At 40.5% G+C, this 20,460-nt stretch overlaps 1 protein-coding gene across 1 annotated transcript; it reads right to left on the bottom strand.

Annotated features, from left to right (window-relative positions):
* Positions 1–18,759: 18,759 nt before the first annotated feature.
* On the bottom strand, positions 18,760–20,173 carry LOC147631482 (uncharacterized). The gene has a single exon (XM_086809108.1). The coding sequence runs from the start codon at positions 19,983–19,985 to the stop codon at positions 19,293–19,295; it is 693 nt and encodes a 230-aa protein (XP_086665234.1). The 5' UTR covers positions 19,986–20,173; the 3' UTR covers positions 18,760–19,292.
* Between the last annotated feature and the right edge of the window lie 287 nt (positions 20,174–20,460).

Genomic DNA, 20,460 nt, shown 5'->3' on the forward strand with positions numbered 1-20,460 from the left:
ATTTATTTTTTTATTATTACACAAATAGCAACTTCTAAAGAAACAAAAGTTTGTAAGATTTAAAATACTTAAACATACAAGGCAAGCTAGAAAAATAATTCAATATCTTCCTCGACGCACGCGTGGGTATCCTAGGCGACCCAGAGCCCGAGCACCGTATGGTCAGCACCCTCTAGGATCCTTCACAGGTGACCTAGCGCTTCACTCATAGGCCGCTTCCTTGGCCCCTCATCCACCGTACCGGAAGCTCACCATTTTAATCGCACCGAGGCTGGTCAAGACCTCGGCCGACCTTGCTACGCGAGACGTCCTTCATTGACTCTCCGTCAGCAGTTGCAACTTTATCATCACGACCTTAATCACAAGACGGCCAAAATGCTCCCCCCAGCATTCTTGACATAAAACAATCATTTACAAATAGCATTTACAAACAGTTTACAAATACAATTTCTATATTAACTCTCATTTTTCCACATTATCCCTCATCAACCCATCTTACTTATTCCACATTCCATATCCACATTCACATCCATACATCCACATCTACACGCATACATCCACAACTCCATGCATACATCCACATCCACATTCACATTCACATCCATACATTTACATCTACATGCATACATCCACCTCCACATCTACATCCACATCTACATGCATACATCCACCTCCACATCTACATCTACATGCATACATCCACCTCCACATCCACATCTACTTCTATACATCTACATCTACATGCATACATCCACATCTCCATTCACATCTACATCTATATATCTACATCTACATGCATCCATTCACCTCCACATCCACATCTACATCTATACATCTACATCCACATGCATACATCCACATCTCCATTCACGTCTACATCTATACATCTACATCTACATGCATCCATCCACATCTCCATTTACATCCTCATCTATACATCTACTTCTACATGCATACATCCACATCTCCATGCATACATCCACCTCCACATTCACACTCACATCCATACATTTATATCTACATGCATACATCCACCTCCACATCCACATCCACATCTATACATCCACATCTATACATCTACATCTATACATCTATACATCTACATCTACATGCATACATCCAACTCCACATCTACATCCACATCTACATCTACATGCATACATCCACCTCCACATCCACATCTACATCTATACATCTACATCTACATGCATACATCCACATCTCCATTCACATCTACATCTACATGCATCCATCCACCTCCACATCCACATCTACATCTATACATCTACATCTACATGCATCCATCCACATCTCCATTTACATCCTCATCTATACATCTACTTCTACATGCATACATCCACATCTCCATGCATACATCCACCTCCACATTCACACTCACATCCATACATTTATATCTACATGCATACATCCACCTCCACATCCACATCCACATCTATACATCTATACATCTACATCTACATGCATACATCCAACTCCACATCTACATCCACATCTACATCTACATGCATACATCCACCTCCACATCCACATCTACATCTATACATCTACATCTACATGCATACATCCACATCTCCATTCACATCTACATCTATACATCTACATCTACATGCATCCATCCACCTCCACATCCACATCTACATCTATACATCTACATCCACATGCATACATCCACATCTCCATTCACGTCTACATCTATACATCTACATCTACATGCATCCATCCACCTCCACATCCACATCTACATCTATACATCTACATCTACATGCAAACATCCACATCTCCATTCACATCTACATCTATACATCTACATCTACATGCATACATCCACCTCCATATCTACATCCACATCTACATCTACATGCATACATCCACCTCCACATCCACATCCACATCTACATCTATACATCTACATCTACATGCATACATCCACATCTCCATTCACAATAAAATTCTTTTAATTAATCTAGGATGATAGTTCCTAGAATATGGTAGGAAGTCCTCTTTTTATGCTTTGAATGAAATTATTTTATGCGTAATTTCTATAAAAATTTTGCCATAGCTCCGCTACTATGACTGATAAATCTCAAATTTTTCTAAGGGATAAGGCTTATCATAAAGGAAATAATTAGAATGGTCTCTAATTGGATCATTAATCCATAATGGATTGAATCATCAATATACATAAACTAAAAGCATAGAAAAAAACCATTAATTTGGCCTCAAGCATAGCTTAATCTTGGATTAAGGAAAAGCCTTATGAAAAGCTTCATTTGGATTGAAAAGGGTCATGAGTATGACCATTTCTTAAGTGAGAGAGAGAAAGACCATTAGAATTAAATATAAGTAGAATTTTATGTAATTCTTTACTATCATTAATTAACTTCAATAGCATTTCAAAAACCATATCAATTAAGCTTCTCAAGCTTGAGAGGGGTTGAGAAGAGAGAATCATTGAGAAATTATAGAAAAGATCAAAATTCACTATACTTATCTTATAATTTGCTTGATTCTTTGATCACGGTAGAGGCCCCCAACCAATCAATTGGTTTAGTATTTGATGGAGCCACCAATGGGGATTGAAGAAAGAGAGAAGTATCAAAAACTAGTGAATTATTAAAGAATTCACAGTTCTTGGCTTAGGTAGAGTAGAGTAACAATGCATAAGACACTATATCTTTTTCAACAAGGGAAGGCTTCTATTTATAGGAAAAATTGAGCTCCTAACCAAACAAACTGATTCTAGAATTTTCCAAGTCAGTTTGGTTGAATTTGGACTAGATTTGAACCTAGTTTGGTTACTTTTTGATTCGATTTGGTTCCATTTTGATTTGGTTTGGTTCAAGAGATATGAGAGATAAAAATATCACATTATTTTTGAGTTTAAAACTCATTCAAGCATGTGAAATATGCATCTCCTTTAAAGAACTCCCCTTCCTTACATATGTGTCAAAATTCTATTGCTCATAGTTTTTTTACTAATAAACCTTGTACATTTTCAACTCTTCATCTTATGTGAAATATGCACCTTCTTTAAAGAATTCCCCTTCCTTACATATGTGTCAAAATTTTATTGCTCATAGTTTTTTACTAATAAACCTTGTACATTTTCAACTCTTCATCTTATGTGAAATATGCACCTTCTTTAAAGAACTCTCCTTCCTTACATATGTGTCAAAATTTTATTGCTCATAGTTTTTTACTAATAAACCTTGTACATTTTCAACTCTTCATCTTATGTGAGCATTTACTCATTTTTGGGTATCTTCTTTTACAAATTGGATTTATCTCCTCCCTTACACATGGATTGATGCTATTGGCCCATAGGAACCTTAATTGGACCATAATCCAAAAATTTCTGAAAATCTAGACCCTTGGACTAAGGTTCTTTATACCTATTTCCAATTAATTCCAATTGCACATTGGAAAATTCTTTCTGAATTTCTGTTTCAGGGAAACTTATTTTAATAAGATGAGTTATTTTTCTATCCAAAAATATTCATAATCTGAATATTCTCTCTCTAGAATAATTTTCTCTCTCTAGGCTAAAACAGTTAGAAACAAGGTCTTTATATTTCTGAAGAGGGATTGATTACAGGGGAAGATACTAGACATCAAAAAGGGGGTTGGGGAGGAATCTTACATGGATAGTGTAAATGAGCAACCATCATCGTATCCGAAAAGAACTACTACAAAGATGGTGGTTGTGGAATCAACACCTAAAGGAGGAAAATAGGGTGTTAGAGGGTGCAGGCTGATAGGGGAACACCAACCAAGGGTACTGGGGAAGGACTTTCAACACAAGGTATGTGTTATTTTTGTTTGGTGACTGGTCTATGTTGGATCTGATACTTCTAATACTATGGTTATTACAACTAGTGATCTTGTGTGCTTGCTTATTCTAGATTTAATTCTTGTTTTAAAGCACCTCATGGTAAAAAAGGTAGTGGTGGACACCAGGATAGCTTCAACAGAGACCTTAGAAAATATACCAAATGAAGTTTTTTCTGATCCACAAGAGGAGGAAGCATTGGCTGAGCTTGATGAAGACATGACTATTGATGTGGATACTGTTGTAGATAATATCGCAAACCATTACACCAAAGAGGGAGCAACCAATGCTATAACTAGAGATTATAATGGAACAAATCAAGTGGTAGGCCAAAGCATCATTGGAGAAGCTTCGAATGGTATTGATGAAGTAGGGTCAAAATCTTTTAGTGCAAGTGTGGAAGAGAGAGCACACACTTGAATCCTTTGAGTGGTGAGCAAAAGCAGCAACCATTATGCAAGGTGTTTTGAAACAAAATATTGAGGCATATATAACTAGCAATGGAGCTACTACAGTCAATGAAGTGGAGATGATGTGTGCTTCCTAGTCTGTAACTCTTTTGCCCCCTTCAATGCCCCCTTCAATCAAGCTACATTTTTCCTCATCATGGTGCACTAATTTAAAAAATCCTTTTATAAAACTTTTCTTTGTGTTTTGTATAAATGGTCTTTGTACAGGTCAAGCACCAAACAGGATAATGCCAAGAAAGTTGTTGATTTTTGTTGTAAATGGTGTGCTTTCGAAGCGTTGGTATAGTGGAGCACTAGATTCTTATTATAGAGGGCATGTCTATAAATGTGGAAGGCATGCAATGTCTTTTAGACCAGGACAGATGTAGTTTCTTTCAGAATTACTGAAGACCTTTGAGGTTGCAATTTGGTCCTCTATGAGAGATGTCAACTTGTGGCCACTTGTCACTTATAAAAAAAGACTATAGTTTGCAAGGGTTTGGCAATGCTGAGTTCAAGTTTGTTTTTTCGCAAGGGCACTACAGCACAGGCAGATGAAAGGCCGCACACATCCAAGTTTTCCTTCAAACTTGCTATTCTTGAAGCCATTTGCAGTGCTGGTTTGCTGAGTTTCATATTTCTTTTCATCCAAGGCACACTTTGTTGGTGGAAGACAATGCTCAAAAAGCAACACTCAATCCAAAACATACTTGTATATCTCCAAGCAATTATGGAAGAGAGGTTGATGAAATGTGTGCTTCCGCACTTGAGGGTGTTGTCCACTCATACTGTGACTATTCCAGAGTTTCTAGAGAGATACAATTATGATCAAGTTGCAAAGGCAATTACTTATTCTGGTCCATGGACAATGCTGAAGGAAGATATCTTTGAAGTCAAGGACTGGCAAACACCTGAGGGGACGAGACATTCTGCGTAGGAGGTTGATGATAGGCTCTTGAAACTGCCACTGCCAAAGAAGCAACAATTGCTCAATACTTGTTCTGGTCCATGGACAATGCTGAAGGAAGATATCTTTGAAGTCAAGGACTGGCAAACACCTGAGGGGACGAGACATTCTGCGTAGGAGGTTGATGATAGACTCTTGAAACTGCCACTGCCAAAGAAGCAACAATTGCTCAATACACTTTAAGAGAAGAACATGTTTCAACTTTGAAACACTTCATGATATGTTGCAACATAGTTAGTCTCTTTATTGTTATTATAGCGTAGTGTAGCTAGCCTCAGGATGATTACCATAAAATATAGCACTTTGGCTCAAAGTCTTTTTACAGGCTCGCGATATAACCCATGATTTACTACTTGTTTTGCAATTATATATATGTACAAAGAGTGATGTAATCCAATCACACAATAATATAAACGCCATGATTATGAAAGTTTTTTGTGTCCTGTATGGTATACAAGAGGATGAAAGTAGAGCTTTTCAAGTGGATGTAAGTATTGATTTAAAAGTGGGTTTTGTTAAATTTGCAGCAATGTGATGAGCTATGGTGGATCAAATGCAAGAATCAACATCATTAGCAAGTGATTAGATGATGATTAAGATGAGATTAGTGAGCAATTAAATCATAGCTTAATGTAGGCAGCATGAATACTCAAAAACCAGCAAATTACTCATTAGGCCAATGCCTCAATTTATACAAGTTTGTCCATGATCTGCTCCACTGTTTTGTTCCTTGATTTGTGCCACCTCCCCTACATCTGGGGGGGCACCTCATCCTTGATTCACTCCACCTCTTTTGCTTGATTCTCTCCACCTCTTCACTTTTGCTTGATTCTCTCCACCTCTCCACCTCTTCACTTTTCCCAGAATATCTCCACACATCCTAGATCTTCTCATGCTACCCTTTATTCTCTCCCTTCACTACTACTCACTCATTTACAGACTCTCTTTTATAGCCTCTTGCTAAGGGCTTATTCCCGCACACACACCCATTCACTTGTATATTTCAACACCTCCCCTCAAGTGAATAACTCTAGCACACCTGGACCCTATACCAAGTTTCCCTCTTACTTGGTAGCCCGCGACCAGTGCCTCAAGTCCCTCAAGTCCCTAACTCATAGTCTTTGACACTCTCTCTCTATGTGTCCAAGGCTTACTACAAGTGCCCGTGACCTTGACTAAACTGCTCACACATACATCTACCGCATGGCCTACATCATTGGTGGCTCAGAGGTGGTTTTACTCTGTTGGGGTAGGTTACATTGGGTTGTGGGGTTTCTCTCTCTTTCTCTCTCAGAAAAGATGATCTGACTCCACTTCCTTAGGAGTCTCCATGAAGTTTGCCGATGTCGATCCTTCTTCACTGGGCTTTTTTGAGAAAACGTGGTGCTCATGCTAGATCAAGTGTGTGGAGAAGAGGAACTCACGAAAATACAAGAAATCTCTTGCTTATTAAATTGCTTACAAATGCAATTGGGCTCTACTCTCACACAAATTGTGAAGAGTTCCCATCCTTTAAATAGGAGGAGGCCACCACTTTGGGGGTGCCTTTACACACAACCTTAATTTCAACCATCCAATATTGTGCCCAAGACTAATGGTTACAATGCCTATATTCTAATACCCCCCCTCAATACCAGCTATGAATTCTTGGAATGGGTGGTATATTTGCACATAGAATCCCCCCCTTAATCTATGGATGGAGATGCCTTTATAAATAGGCATACAATGGTGTTCATGGTGATGTGATTTACTAGGGTTTACCAAATACCCTAGAGCTTCAAAGGTTAATAATGGCCTTTTAGTCTTTAGTTGTTGTCGATGACGATGTACACCTTAATGTGGGTGCACTCCACTCTTTATGCTTGCTCGTTCATCTTTCCACTTTGACCTTTCAAACAAGTGTTCAAGGGAATGGGTTTGGGAGGGTCTTACCACTTGTCTTAATGATTTGACAAGAGCAGTGTCTACTCCACTAATACAATGAGAAGGTACAAGCTTATTTAGAGTGATTAAGGAGCTGATTTCATGGCTCACAATGACAAGAAACACTCTTCTTGACACATGAGTACATGGCTTATACATGTGCCAATGTCTCTTACATAAACAATGCCAAGAGAGCTCATGCAATGTCACTAAAAAAATGAAATAGAGGCATGTTAGGATGCATTGACCTCTTCTTAGGTTCAGCTTACATGCTAAACACAATGAGTTCATAGCAGAACAAGAATGCATTGAACCATTCATGGGTTGCACATGGCTTATGGGATGCCATTGCACCATACTTGCATGGAACAAGCTCAAGAAATAAGCGGAAGTTGAATAGAAGCACCCAAAATTGATGTGCTTACCAAAAACCTTCATAATAGAAGATTTGCTGATGAAGAAGCTGATGTAGAACTCCTCCTTAGTTGCAAAAACTTCCCGCTTTGATGGTTATGCCCACCGTTAGTGTTTAAAAACACTCTCCAAGCTAATAGTCACCACCGGGAGCTTTATTGCTTGAGTAAATTGTTGTTGAAGACGCCGCCTTTAGAGATTTTTGATGAAGCCACCTCCCCTTAGAGCCAAGGGACTCCACTCCTCTTCAGTTGGGCCGCCACTAGAGTTTAGCAACACTTGTTAGTGTTTAAAAACACCTTAATCCCACTTTAAACAAGCTTTTGGTGAGGCTTTTATGGAGAAGATGGAGAGGGAATTTGGTTTAGATTTTGGCTTTAGGAATTAGCCAAATGCTGGGAAAATCTTATAATCACCATTATTTAACCAAAAAATCAACTCCACTTGGAAAAAAATGAGAAATAATTAATTTTTAATCTCACTTATAAGCTTGGTGAAGCTTTGGCTATGGCACCTCTGGACAGCAGCCTGCTCTTTTGCTTGTAGCCGGCGCATCCGTGGATGGAATGAGCTCATATTAGAGCTGTAGAGTCCTCACTTAATGGGCTACTAAAGCCCTCAAACACCATCCCTTATGGTGGCTCACAGGCATGCAATTGCTGTACGACCAGCGCAGCAGCAGGCGGCGCACACAGTCAGCAATGCTGTAGCGACGTAGAGAGGAATCACACAATTACCCGTATGAAATGATGTGCCCGGGAGTCTACTACACTTCATTAGTTGAGATCTCTGAGAGATCTTGCCTCTACGCACTGTTGGAAGTCCTCCACCATGAGAGGGTTGAGCTCAACACAAGAAGAGATAAGGAAAAGTGAAGATTTTTGACCTATTCTACACCACAAGAGTCCTAATCAACCTAGGCTCTAGATACCATTTTGAGAAAACGTGGTGCTCATGCTAGATCAAGTGTGTGGAGGAGAGGAACTCACAAAATACAAGAAATATCTTGCTTATTAAATTGCTTACAAATGCAATTGGGCTCTACTCTCACACAAATTGTGAAGAGTTCCCATCCTTTAAATAGGAGGAGGCCACCCCTTTGGGGTGCCTTTACACACGACCTTAATTTGCAGTCTCTTGCCATGTGTCCTGGCTTTTGATAGTTGTGGCAAGTGAAGGTCCTTCCTCCTCCCTTGCCTCTTCCTCGTCCTCGTCTCGTGAGAATCCTCCTCGGGTGTAGAATACTTTTTCCTCTCCAGTTGTTTGGTCCACCCCTTTCTTCTCCTTGACCATGGTCTCTTGCTCTAGTAGAGCTGCTTCTATCTCATGTAGCTTCAATTCTAGTACATTATTTAAGGTTGCTAATGTTTTCATATTCTCCTTTGTTCACACTGTTCAGAAGCACTGCTAGTGCCTCACCATCCTCTACCTTCTTACTTGCCAATTGTTGCTTAATGCTTTTGTATTTGTTCAAGTGTGTGGTTAGAGGTTCACTTTCCTTCATGTCAAGTTTGTAGAATTGTAGTAGATTTATCTTTGAATTTTTTGCTTGAGTGCCAAATAATTTATTGAGTTCATCCCATGCATCTTTAGCCCGTTGTATCCCTGTGATGTGGTGAATGATTTCATCATTTAAACTGAGCGCAATGAGTCCTAATTCTTTCTCATTCGTTCTCTTCCCTCAACTAGCCCCCACATATTTTTCCTCATGAGCAAATACATGGTCTTTGTTTGCCATGTATGAAACTGCTCCCCATTAAATTTAGCTATTTCTTGTGTCGTGCTCATGATGATGATATGAAGGGGGTCTTACCCCTTGATCCAGTTCAAGATTCAATGGTAGTGTCTACCCTTTTACAACTCAAGTCTGGTGTTAAATGATGATTACAACAGATTTATCAGAATAAATTCACCAAAAAGTACATAAAGCCAAGTGTAGCTTATCTCTGTACTGAATGGTTGGAGTATCAAACTATCTCCGAATTGTAATCTGAAGTGATCTATATCAGATACCCAATGGTAAATTTAAACCCTCAATTGTACCAAAAAATAGTGATTAGTGTTGATTAATCACTGATTAGTAAGATAATCCCCTATTTTGTGTGTAAAATACAGAGTGTGCAGGGAGGCCAAATCTGTGGCCTTAGAGTTCAAATGAGCTCAACTCCTTTCAAAGGCATCAATAGCAGTTATTCTAGTAGAAGATCAAGCCAAGAAATAAAAGATTTGACCAAACATTGAATGCTTAATCTCCATTTTACCAAAGTCACTTGCAGATTTGATATAGAGATTGATGCCACTTCTCCTTGAGAAATTTCACAAATTTGAGATCACCAGCATGTAGAGCACCCTTGAAAACCCATTGGCCTAAGAGGACTTAGACTAATTCCATTGGTGTAAGTGTAGATCTCAGTTTTCCTTCAGAAATTTGGCACCAGCAATTTTGCGATTTTCTCCTGAGTTCGACGGCGGTTTGGCGTGCTATCTTGATGAGCCAGTGCATGGGCAGCATGGCTAGGTGTGGGGCTAAGAGGATATTGCCTAATGTTAAGCCTGGAGAGAGATCAAGCCCCTCCACCAGTTGGGGATGCAGAAAGATATTGAAAATAGACTAAAATTGAGATTATATCCTACTCAAGATTAATAGGGTGAGTAGCAAGATAAATAGGCTCGGAAATTGCATGGGTCCTAAGAGCTAGGCTTTGATACCATGTTAAATTTGTAGCAATGTGATGAGCTATGGTGGATCAAATGCAAGAATCAACATCATTTGCAAGTGATTAGACGATGATTAAGATGAGATTAGTGAGCAATTAATTGATAGCTTAATGTAGACATGGATACTCAAAAATCAACAAATTACTCATTAGGTCAATGCCTCAATTTATACAAGTTTGTCCATGATCTGCTCCACTGATTCGTTTCTTAATTTGTGCCACCTCCCCTACATCTGGCTGGGGGACACCTCATCCTTGATTCACTCCACCTCTTTTGCTTGATTCTCTCCACCTCTTCACTTTTCCTAGAATATATCCACACATCCTAGAATATCTCCACACATCCTAGATCTTCTCATGCTACCCTTTATTCTCTCCTAGTAGATACCTCTCACCTTTTCACTACTACTCACTCATTTACAGACTCTCTTTTACAACCTCTTGCTAAGGGCTTGTTCCCGCACACACACCCATTCACAATAGGTTTAGGTATTGGTTACAAGTGGCTTTAAGTAATGGTATGGTTACAAGTGGCTTTAAGTAATGGTATGGTGCAAGGGAAAAAAGTTTAGTTACAAGTGGCTTTAAGTAATGGTATGGTGCAAGGGAAAAAAGTTTAGTTTTTATTATGATCTACCTAGTTTACAAGAGTGGACAGCTTTATTGTTGTTGCAAGGGACAACAAATGTTACATGCATTAGAAAGGCAAGTTACATCGACAACCGAGTAGTGCCATGCACTTCAGGGGGTTAAACAATATTTCACTAGCTTTCTATAACTCTAAGTTATGTAAGATAGTATTATGCACTTCAGGGGGTAAACGGTAAAGCACCTTATGACCCTTAACTTTGTGATTTGCACTCGCATCATAGAGAACTTGATTGCAAATCACAACATCAACATGTACAATTTTTTTTGGAGCATTTTTTTATAGAACATAACAGCTATGGACTAAAAGTAGTTTTTGGTAGTACATGTCATGGTGGATAACTTTGTCTCCAGGGTTGAAGACATTCCCCCAGCCATCCTTCACCTGCTTCTCTAGTACCTTCTTTGGTGCCTTACAAAGGACAATGTAGTAGTCCTCGTTCTCTACATTCATAAGTGCGAAGAGTACTACAAAATTGTCACCCATCTCCACCATATCTACCAAGCACTCCGTCACATGATAGTACAGGACATCATATTCCTTGAGGGAATCAATAGTAGGTGCTTTTATGGGCTCTAGCTTCTTCCGTGTCCACGAACATGCATGTTTCTATGCTACACACTTGTCCCATTCATCATCCATGCAAAATGAATAAAAGTATGAGAGAGTCCTGAACAAAAATTGGGTGGGATCCTTCACGATGCTGAAACTCAGTACAACATGTATGCTATGCGTCCCCTTGATTGTGGCACAAGACCATGCATTTCTATGATCCACATCACCTAAGTTGACTTCTACAAACTGTCTTTTGCACTTTCTCATCGTCGCCCATCTTCCACGTGAGCTACTCAACAACATCATGTGCATTCTGCAACTTTGCACCATTGGCGACAAGCTTTTCTACAATAAGTGCACACTTTATGACTACTCATTCCCCATCATGTTTTCCCTTACCATGCCCGCTCCCAAAGTAGTTCCAACACATGCGAACACCTATCAAAGACGTACCTGTAAATGTAGCGAGTCCATAGCATGGTGTTAAAACAATGAATTATGTGATTCATTACTATAGAAAGCAACTGAAGTGTTTAAAGAGTTTTATATAGTGTACTAACAGAGTACTACACACAATTGAGTCATACATGTGTAAAGATGTAGTATGTACAGTAGAGTACTATGTTCGACTACATCCTCCATGTTTGTACTAAATTATTTACTATGACTTGCAAGAAAGCAATAGTAATAGAATACTCGAGATAAGTATCAAAATGTATAGTACTCTAGGCTACTAAAAAAACATGAAATTATACTTTGTCCCATGCCTATGTACTGATAGAGTTCTATACAATATACTAACATAATACTACACACATTTGAGTCATACATGTGTTGGTGGACTATTAAAGACCCAACATGCACAGGTAGAGAACTACGCACAACCACATCCTCCATGTTTGTACTGATTTTTTACTATGACTTGCAAGAGAGAAATAGTAATAGAAGACTTAGAAAACACAAAAAAATAGAAAGGATTCAAACATGTGAAAAAAGAGGAAAATTGTAACATCAAGGCAAATCATGCATGAAGTTGGAGATATGTACCGATGTCACCTCCAAAAAATGGATAGGATGGACTTCATACTGTTTACGACCAACCTGATTTCTCCAAATGTATTTCTTATTTGGAGAGACCCTAGTATTACACTTCCAAAAATCCATCACAAGGTCCACTACCTTTGGACTCAAACAGTCAAACCTGCATTTGTAACCACCACATGCCCATTTGAAATCTACACCGTGGATGCCAACCTGATGTTTCTTCTAACACCGAGCTTAAATGTTAAGAGCCTTTGCAACTTTTTTATCACTTATCTAAAGCTCATGGCTATTGTTTGCAATCATGTGTAGTGCCGTTCTCTTGGTAGCTTGTACTTCTTTTACATTAGAAAGAGTTCAAGTTCTCCACAATTGCACTTTTGATGTCCATGATGGGAAGAGTGGTAGCTTGGATGACATCTTGCATTTTGAGGTGTTGCAAAGCTTTCCTGAGAACTCCATCTTTCATTCCCAAATCAAGGCTGTGTAATTTGTATGAAATGTTGCACTATTGAGACAAGCCCAAGTGATGTGTTTTCCTTTCAGAGATAAGTGGATGTTGTGAGTTCCAGCTTTCATCCGCCTCTTGGACACTTGAATTGCTGTTGTGAGAATCTTCATAGTGTGGTGCACTCAAATCTTTGTGATCCATGGAACCTACTTGTAAACAAAAAGAAAAGTAAAGTAATTTAGATCATGTATCCCGAATGATTCTATCTGGTCCTTGGACTTGATTTATTAATTTATAATATAAAGTATGGTAAAGATAATAATGGAGCACTAGACAGTCTAGCACAATATCTACATATTATTGAAATTATTGGTAAAATCTTGAAATTATAATGATTAAAAAACAAAATGGACTTTAATACGGAAGGACTAATTGATTAGACTAACACAGTAGAGAATTGCAAGTACTGTTCAATTAACAAGAACACCAAGAGAAGTACTTACAGATAGGGCTAAAGAACAACTCTCTCTCTTCGTGCAAAGTAGAGTAGTACTAATTTAATAATAAATCTCTCTACCTGTGCAAAGAAAAGGTAGCAGGTGCTTCATAAGTAGTCTCTGCCTATGCATAGAAGAGTACAAATGCTTTAGTATAGGAAGCTAAACTAGCAGTGCTTCAACATGAAGAAAGAGTGGCCATGGACCATAGGAAGCTACGCTCCTATAGAGGAGAGGGAACATGATACGTTCAAACAGAAAAGGAACCAAATGGAGGAAGAAAATTAGGCAATTTTTTCTCAACTACCAAACGATTGTAAGCACGGTGGCTGGCTTACTAAAAATAAGTTCAATTAAGGAGCATGAAAATACTATTTTTAGAAGTGTGAAAAGAGAATTTCAATGGTTAATAGTATTTTAAAGTACCATGAGTACTCAACCTTTCTTTGCCAAAATAGTACTATTTTTTGACACCCTTTCATGCATCCACCCTCTTGCTACCTTTAATCAATTGATGTAATTTCGGATCAAGCATGGTGTTATACTGGGAGTCATTATATGTAAAAATGGTATACCCACGATGAAAGCAAAGTCAAGTTGATTATGAAACTACCTCCATCCACAAATTTCAAGGGAGTACAAAGGTTTATGGGACATATCAGATAGTATAGGAGATTTATTATATTCTATGTGGAGATTGAAAGGCCATTCTATAGACTACATGTAGTCTTTAAATTGACCAAGGAATGTCAACAAGCATATGATGAGATCAAGAAGGCCCTGGTAAGTGCACCTATCTTAAGAAATCTCCTATGTGCATGTTAATGCGTCAAATTTTACCATTAGATATATACTAGCACAACCAAGGGAGCATAAATTAAACTACCATGTGTGTGTGTGTGTGTGTGTGTGCGTGAGAGAGAGAGAGAGAGAGAGAGAGAGAGAGAGAGAGAAGTGGGTGTGTGTGTTGTGAAAGATAATACACTAAAGCATTAGCCCCAATCATTATCCCTACCCTAAACTATAATCACCTCTTGCATCATCTACATGCTATTTTAGAATTGTTGCAAGATGACATTGTGGATAAAATATTAGGTGAAAGTTTATAGATTTATGATGGAGACAATTACGAGCGCATTGATTGTGGATGCAAGGTTACATGAGGGATCATTGTATATGATGGAGACAATTAGGAGAGCATGGATGAGGGAAAAGAACAGAGTCAGGGACATAATACACACACAAGACAAAGCACCTACAGATGCGCACACAGACGCGTTTACTCAACTAAAAAAAAACTTACGGGCCCGTCTATTTGCACGTCTATTAGTGCGTCTACAGACTCGCGTCTAAAGGCGCATTTAAAAGGTAGCAAATAGACGTGCTTATAGACGCGCTTGTAGATGCGCACACAGACGCGCATATAGACGCACAAATAGACGGTCGGGGAGAAATTTAAAATAAGACAGACGCATGTATAGATGCGTTTATACACGCAAACAGACAGACGCATGCATAGACGCATTTATAGATGCTCAAATAGACGCTTCTTGAACAGACAAACGCGTATATAGACGCGCTACAGAATATTTTTTAAATTTTGTGTGCTTTAACAGAATGCTGTGTATGTTGTGTATGTAATGTAGTAACAGGAATCCCATTTTCACATTGTGTAATTCAATTCTTACAGCCAATCGCATTTTAATTAGCACTCTTGCAAGCACGTCTATAGCCGACATTAATTACAATTCCAAATAAAACATTACAACTCCGAAATGTTTAGTTACAAGGCATTAATTGATAGCTCAAAAAGTGCTTGTATGTACATATATAGCACGAAGCTAAGCCACGTCCTGTGGCTTCAAGTACCAAAAATAAGAGGAGTGTATATACAAGAGGCACGAAGCCAAGCCAGTGGCTAAGTACAAAAAAGAGTAGCTAGCACTACTCCTCGCTCCCTTCTGTGCTCCCTTCTCTGCCTCCTTCTTCCTCGTCTTCTTCCTCATCTTCTTGTGCAGGGTCCTGTAAACAAGGGACAACATATATCAATGTATGAAAAATCAAATCTTTATTTATAATATTGACATTATTTAATTACTTTCAAATACCTCGGGGGACCCTCCAGTAGCCCAGATATACTGCTCCTGAGTAATCAACCCATCATTATAGAAGTGCCTCCATGTATCTCCTCTGCGATGGTGGCGGTGGTAGGCTGTCGCGACAGGAGTAGGGTACCTGCCCACGATATCAAGCTTCAAAATGACATAATTTGCAGAGGGGTTAGTACAAAGAAACAACCTCCTAATAAACTACATAAACAATATAATTTGAGATCGATACTTACAAACTGGGCCTCCCATGATTCAACACCCCCTGCTCCAAAATGCACGCTTCCATATTGCTCCATTTGGATCCTTCGTGCCTCCACGTGCTTTAGACTGGGTTCCTCCTTCGCTGACTTCATTGCTTTCTTCCACTCACGCTTGTGAGCGGTGTGGGGTGGGCCCCTTGGTGGTTGACCTCCCTGGAGCTTGGCAAGCTCCGTTAGTGCATGCCTCTTAAGCAAAGATCTTTTATTGCTAAGTATCGAAACAATCTTTGACTTGGCCCATTTATCTGTGAACTGAACATTTGGGGGGTTAGGATACCTAGAGCGAACAGCAGCGAGGGTCTCATCAGCTAACCTCTTTGGTTGATCTTTGTAGTGAATAAAGCAATCTCTGTAATTGTTAGCAATTACAGAGCGCATGAAGGCCATGATGTCCTTCCCCCGTGCATCCATCAAGATGCCTCCTGTCTGAGTAATGTCATAGTAGATCGTACCATCACCCAGAGGCACGTCTAAATCATCTGAATCATTCTCGTCCCCACCACCACCCCTCCCAAAGCACTGTGCCATGCATCCCCCACCGCTCTCCCTGCTACTACGCCTGCTATTGTGTCGTGTCGAGCTAGTACGCTGGCCACGTGAAGCTGCTGGAGAACCAAGTCTCGACTGCACGGGAGTACGTCGACGGCTCTGCGAGGCAGAAGGGCCTCCTGACGGCATGGGGGAAGGGACATAGGACGGCATGGGGGGGGAAGGGTCTCGGCTATGTAGCCGGCTGGGCTATGTTGACTCCACTGGGGTAATCTCAAAAGGTGTGGGGTTGGGGTGGTTTGGAGTCTGTAGTGCCAACTCCTGGGGGGTGTTTAGAGTACCTGTCATGTAGCCGTATAACTCCGCACGACTGGGAGGGTGCCCCAAAAGGTTATATAAGTCCCGAAAGATGGATTCCCAAGGATCAGGTGAGCCTGAAGCGCTTCCTGGCCACATGATGAACTGGAAAAAAGAAAAAAAGAAGATTACTGATGAACTGAGAAGAGAAAAAGAAGAGAAAAAGAGAGAAGGAAAGAGAGTAGAAAAGGCATGCACAGTGGGGATAAAAGAGAGGAGAAAAGAGAGGAAAAGAGAGGAGAAAAAGAGGGGATAAAAGAGAGAAAAAGAGAGGAGAATAGAGGAAAAGAGAGGAGAAAAAAAGAGAGAAAAAGAGAGGAGAATAGAGTAAAAGAGAGGAGAAAAAGGAGAGAAAAAGAGAGGAGATAAGAGAGACGAAAAGAGAAGGAAAGAGAGGATAAAAGAGAGAAGGAAAAAGAGAGGAAAATATAGAGTGCAATCTATTTTTTCAATCATGCTTTTCCTTTCCATCATTAATGCAATCCCTTTCTTCAATCATGCAATCCCTTTCCATCATTCATGCAATCCCTTTCTTCATTCATGCAATCACTTATTTCCATGAAAGGAGAGGAAAAGAGAGGAGAAAAAGAGAGAGAAAGTGGGGATAAAAGAGAGGAGAAAGGAGAGGAAAAGAGAGGAGAAAGGAGAGTAGAAAAAGTGGGGATAAAAGAGAGAAGAAAGGACAGGAAAAGAGAGGAGAAAGGACAGGAAAATAACAGCGTCTATCTGCGCGTTTAACAGCGCGTCTACAGACGTGGCTACTTGTTTCCAGCACAGAGTAGACGCGTCTATAGACGCGCTTTTAGACGCGTTCTCAGATGCGTCTATAGACGCGCTCTGACAGACATAGTATTCTAAAAAGACGAAAAGGACATGCGCCCGACGCGCCCGACACAAAAACATAGTTGTTGTACCAAAAACATTCATTTCAAAGAAAGAAAAGGACGAATCAAACGAGATCAACTTTCAAAGAAGATCAATCCTAAAGAGACTTACCTTGGATAGAGGTATGGAAGCTTCTTGTCCTTCTTCAAAGCTGCTTCTCTTTCTTCTCTTCCTTGTTCACCCTTTGCTTCTCTTTCTTCTCTTCCTTGTTCACCCTCTTCTCTTGTGTGCTTGGAGATGATTGTGTAAGCCTGTAGTGTGGGTGCTTGAAGATAAGTGTGGATGCTAGGCTATGGATCTGTTAATAGCAAAGCAAGCCCGTTAAAAGTATGTGAAGAAAAGCAAGCGTGCTAAAAGTAGGTTTCAAAATAAAAATCACGTCTACAGGAGCGTCTATTGTCGTGTCTACTATCGCGTCTAAAACCGCGTGTAATAGACACGCCTATAGATACGTACTACACAGAACAGACGCGGTTTTAGACTCGCAAATAGATGCGCCACAGAGTTTTAAGATTAAATATTTGATACAAGAGTAATTTTTTTGGGTTGTTTATTTGTAGGATGTCTTCATCTTCAATAAGTAGCTCCAGTGAGGATGAATCCCTCCGTATCCACCATCGCAAAATGTGGTTGGAGCAAAAAATCAAATGTATGTGTGATCGATGTCGAGGAAACATGTATCGTGCACGCAGGATTACACTCAATCACATCTCAAAGTATGGAGAATGGGATGCGACCGTAAACATGGTAAGTGTTAAAGAGTTAAGGTTAATTGAGATACCTATGGGTGTTCATATGTTTGAGTTATGATCCCGTTTTAATTTGATACATGATGCAGTGCCACACCCGCATATGTTGCCCTATGCTCGTCGTGAGGAGGCAAAGCGTGCGTTCAGTTCGAATTCTTACTCAGAGTTCTCAAAGACGAGAAGTTTTACTATTCACCTTTTATTACCTACACGTTATGTTGGACAAATTTCAAGCGCTTCCCCTTATTGATTAAGGATTCAAAGGAGTAGACAATGTGAGAAATCTTCCATGACAGGATGTGTTTCTTGAGACGGGACATGAAACAAGGCAAAGGGTATACAGCAAGACGGGACATGAAACAAGGCTACAATTGTATAGAGCAAGAGGACAACAATTTTTGAGAGCAAGCAATGTGCATCCATATCCTTAATGTGCATCCATATCTATATTCATCATTACAAGTACATGCTCCATAACTATTCCACCACTCCGTCAGGCAAATTCTTCTGATTGATTGATGAGGTCTGATTCATCTATTCTTGTTAATGAAAACCTGGCCTCCTTTAGGTTGGTGAGATTTTCATTCGCCCTTCTTGTTGCAACCTTCCAACTCGAGGGTTGGAGCCTCAGCATCAGGAACGGCACGTTGTAAAAATGATCATCAAAAAGTCATCTAACCCCACACCGAAAATTACAAGTAAAACTAAACCCTTGCATTGGGATTTGAAAGATTGGCCCAAAGCCAAGTGAAAGATCCCTCTCTTCGCTATTTCTGGATTCTTGCACACTTTGCATACAAGCTTGAAGGAGCCCGACACCAGATCAAGCTAATAATTGCCAAGAATGTGTCTGCTTCCAAAGCTGGGGGCTGAGGTTCATAGGCTCACACAGGGGCGTGAAAGATGATCAGTGTCTTTTGTGAATGATTCAGACGGCACGAAGGGAGCTTTCCACAATGGTGTCCAGTTTAGGTGTCCATGGCCTTGACCTCAACGTGTATAAGTGTTGATGCGATTCCTGTTGTGGAGCATCCTCCTCCTCTAGCACGTTCAATACTGGGAAAGAGTAGCTTTTGGTCGTGCTTTCAAGCGCATACTGGTGGGCAGAAAGAGGGGTCACCTTGGTACTGTGACCCGGAGCTCTAGGAGCTGTCGCGGAGGAGCCTGACGTAATGCAAGCCAGCGTGGAGATGTGGTGCAGCTCCTCTTCGGACAGGCGGGTGTTGATCCTGTGCATGGGGAGGAGGAAGTAGACATGGTAGGCACGTGTATCATGGTCAGCGGGCAAGGGAGAAACGCGTTTCCCAGTGCCTATTTGCTGGTCATACTCCGCCACGAAGTGCTGCGGGAACTCCAGCATCAGCTCGCCCACCTTCATCGGCTCCTCCAGCTCGCACGTGCGACCGTCGAGAGCGTGCACGATTCTGATGAATAATCTGCCGTTATCATGAGCGACTGAGCCGGGTGTAAAGAAGATGCAAGAAAGCTGATTGCCCATATTATAGCTGGGCGCGGCTGCAGTGGGATGAGAAGATAGGAGCCGATAATCGGGGCAAAGATTGTATTTCGGGAGAACAAAGGTCTGCTGTGCACAGTGAGGTGTGAGGATGAGGATGAGCATGGAAGAGCGAGGGTGTGGGTGCTGTTAAAAGAAGGAAATGTCACCAATCAGAGGGTAAGCTCGAGGAAGGAGCGCTCTGCACTCATGAGTGTGCAAGGCCAATGGAAAGGTATTGCTAGCGAAAGTGTTGTCGATAAAACGCCATAAAGATCAGGTCCTACTGTCCTCCGACTGTTCCAGGGTAAGCTCGAGTAAGGAGCGCACTGCATTGAGTGTGCAAGGCCAGTGGAAAGGTCGTAGTAGTAGGGAAAGTGTTGTCGGTTGAACGCCATAACGATCAGGTCCTACTGTCCTCCGACTGTTCCAGCCACCAGCTGGTTCTTAAGACCAACTTTCTCTTGAATAGACCAGTCACCAAACATGGCACAGTGACGAATTATGAGACATCCAGGCTCCAATGGTCAATCATGTGCTACAGGAAACCTTCAGGCGGAAGGAAGGGCGCAACCATGTGGGTATGCCCCAATGTTCACAG

Source organism: Cibotium barometz, chromosome 15, assembly GCF_041138505.1.
Source record: "Cibotium barometz isolate CiBa-2024 chromosome 15, ASM4113850v1, whole genome shotgun sequence".
NCBI classification, from domain to species: Eukaryota; Viridiplantae; Streptophyta; class Polypodiopsida; order Cyatheales; family Cibotiaceae; genus Cibotium; species Cibotium barometz.